General features: G+C 45.0%; 1 protein-coding gene across 2 annotated transcripts in view; it reads right to left on the bottom strand.

Annotated features, from left to right (window-relative positions):
* Positions 1–2,856, bottom strand: part of Dera (deoxyribose-phosphate aldolase) — a 100,271-nt gene extending 97,415 nt beyond the window's left edge. For both annotated transcript variants that reach the window (XM_021164759.1, XM_021164758.1), the window contains exon 1: positions 2,750–2,856. In XM_021164759.1, coding sequence (XP_021020418.1) covers positions 2,750–2,780 — 31 coding nt within the window. In that variant the 5' untranslated portion in view covers positions 2,781–2,856. The remainder of the gene's footprint in view (positions 1–2,749) is intronic.
* Between the last annotated feature and the right edge of the window lie 257 nt (positions 2,857–3,113).

Here is a 3,113-nt window from a genome sequence, read left to right as displayed (position 1 = left end):
GATTTCTGAGTTTGAGGCCAGCCTGGTCTACAAAGTGAGTTCCAGGACAGCCAGGGCTACACAGAGAAACCCTGTCTCAAAAAAACAAACGAACAAATAAATAAATAAACAAATAAATAAAATAAAAAAAAATAAAAACAGATGTCATCAAATGGCCTTTGACTGACATTCAAACCCAGAAAGGCAGGGCACTCATAGCTCCTGTCCACACACAGCTGCATGGACAGGTTTCCCCAAACAGTAAGTAAAGATGTATTCCACTGGTCCACATGTGAGGGCCTACCGTCTGCCTAGGTTACTTGGGGAACTAAAGAAAAAAACATGTTTATGGACATTTTAAGGAAAGGTCTAGAACATGTTGGTTGACAGACCCTGGAGGGATTAACAAACGACCAGCATGGCGGTTTCCTGAGTGTGCTCCAGAACCACCCAGACCCAGACGATTGGACCTCCATGTTCCGCTATCACAATCAGAGCATCCCTGTTTGGAAAGCCTCTTTTATACATCCCCTCCTGGGAGAAACTTTCCTTGCAGAGTTCTCGTCCTAAAAATCAAGTTCAGGGCCAGCCAGATGGCTCGGTGGGCAGACGATTACTGCCACACTTAGACATCCTGAATTTGAAGCTTGGCTGGCAAAAGGTGGAAGGTGAGATAACTGTGAAAGCTGCCCTCTAATCTCCAGAGGTGTGCATGCCCATACCCCCACCCCCACCACTACTACACACACACACACACACACAAAGTAGACAAATAAATTTGATTTTTAAAAGCTGTCTTAAAGGCTGATGAGATAGATGTCTCAGCAGTCAAGAGCTCTTCCAGAGGCCCTGAGTTCAACTCCCACATGGCAGCCATAGACCATCTGAAATCCAATCCCAGGGGATTGGATTGCCCTCTTCTGGCCTCAACAGGCATTGCATGTGTAATGGTAAACAGACCGTGCATGTACAGGCAAAAACTCACACATAAAATAAAAATAAAATGAAAAAAAAAAAAATGTAAATAACAACGACTAATGAATTCTACTATCTCCCTGGTGATAACTGCATTTTCCTAAAATTTTTGAAATACAAATGTGTTTAAATAACGCTAATCTCTTTTTAAAAAGTAGTGTTCATTAAAAACATTAAGATGTCTTTAATCAGCAAAAAAGCCACAAAACTCATCCATTAAAGCAATGTTGAAATTAATACAGAACAATTTTTTTCATAGTACATATATAATTCACGTGATTTACTTTAGCAGGTTAGATTACAGCTGTGTCACGCCTAAGGATTAATACCACAGCACACAAAGACTCTTGCAATCGATGTGATTATAACAAGAACAGTAAGGAAAATATAATCTACACATGGAGGTGTGAGTGCACATTAACTATTACTCTAAATAGCAGCTGTTAACGTCTAAACTGTTACTTTGCAACACAGGAAAGATAGTGTTTTGATGGCTTTTTGAGTATATAGTCCAGGCTAACCTGACACACAACTGATGCTGGGGTTACAGGTGTGTGCAACAGCACCCAGCCCAGGACTTACACGTTAAGAAAGTAAAAATGGCCGGACAGTGGTGGTGCATGCCTTTAATTCCAGCACTTGGGAGGCAGAGGCAGGTGGATTTCTGAGTTCAAGGCCAGCCTGGTCTATAGAGTGAGTTCCAGGACAGCCTAGAGCTACACAGAGAAACCTGGGGGGGGAGGGGGGGTAAAAATGGCTTAATTGCATCTCCTGAAAGCTGAAAGGAAAATTTGAAACTTTAAAAGAGCTGTTGGTGGGGGAGGGGGATTATGTTACATCCTCAACCTTGTACAAAGATGCAGACTCGCTTCACCTTCAGCCCTTAGTCCATCTTCCAGGGTCACTGCTAAAGTTTACATTGCAGGGATAACGTGTAAGCCTCTGTTGGAGGGAGGGAATAAAGTGCTGTGAACTTAGTACAGAGACTACCTGTCAGGCATGCAATTCTAAACACTTCTAAAGTCTAGTCTGGCAAGTCCCTTCTGAAAAGAGTGACCATGTGCATCACTCACAGCCATTCAAAATCAGTCCCTATGAAAAGAACTTAGTGCGCTCATTATCCTTGCTTATTCAACACTAAGTGCCTAGAAATCTACCAGAGGCTACAAAGTATCCCCTCCTCACACTATCCAAACCGCCTTCAGACAGAAGTAGCTTCCTAATAAATAACTACTTTACAGACGCCGGTACATAAGCACAAAGTGAGTAATTTACCCAAAATCACACACCTAAGAGGGTCCAGGATACAAAGCAAACAAACTATTATGCAAAGTTAAGTCATTGACATTTGGCTCAGTCACGTTTTTGCTACGTTTGAATTACAGACTTTTAAATATTTTTCCCAGAAATATCTGAACTAGTATCAATAAGGTGAAAAATAGTTTTAAAAAGAACATTTTGTCTAAGCATTTAAAATCATTTTTAGCAGACGGCGATGACCACTCTTCCACCAGCACAGCCAACTTTAGGAATGGCTACGTGAGTCCGGCAGTAAATGGCACACAAGTACCCGGCAGGCTTTTCACTCGGGTTGGTTTACTGCGACCACAGAGCTAGAGTGCAAAGATCTAATTAACCCTTCCTTGCTTCCGCTTAAAGGGTTAAGACTGCATAGAGCCTGGCGGCAGGGCTGTCCCCGAGTTCTGCCTCAGTTCAGGTCTCCGCCCTCCGGGGACCGCCCTGGGCCCCCCCATCCCCAACCTGGCGAAGGGGAGCGCAACCCGCTGGCCCTTACCGAGCTCTGTGCCCCGGCAGTGAGCAGACATTGTGGCCACCGCTGAAAGCCAACCCTTGCTCCGGGGCGCCACACAGGCCTGGCCTTCCTCCTTCCTGTCAAGTCCCCGCCCTGAGCCACGCCCCTTTTGCAATGCCCTAAGCCACGCCCCACCAAAGCCACGCCTCTTCGGTCCTGTACCACTCAAACTTTTCTCCCTGCCAGCTCCTGGGCTTGGAGCCCAACCAGGTCATCTCCCTACCTGTTCCCCGTCTTTCCGGGTCAGGCCTGTGACTTGAGTATGCCCCAGCTCCAGAAGTCTCCCAGACCATTTTAAAATGCTTACAATGCCAATTGAACTAGACAGAATCAGACTTAGGAAACT

The sequence above is a fragment of the Mus caroli genome, chromosome 6 (genome assembly GCF_900094665.2).
Source record: "Mus caroli chromosome 6, CAROLI_EIJ_v1.1, whole genome shotgun sequence".
In the NCBI taxonomy this organism is placed as follows: Eukaryota; Metazoa; Chordata; class Mammalia; order Rodentia; family Muridae; genus Mus; species Mus caroli.
Note: the sequence above shows the minus strand (reverse complement) of the source record. Positions and strands in the feature narration are given on the sequence as shown.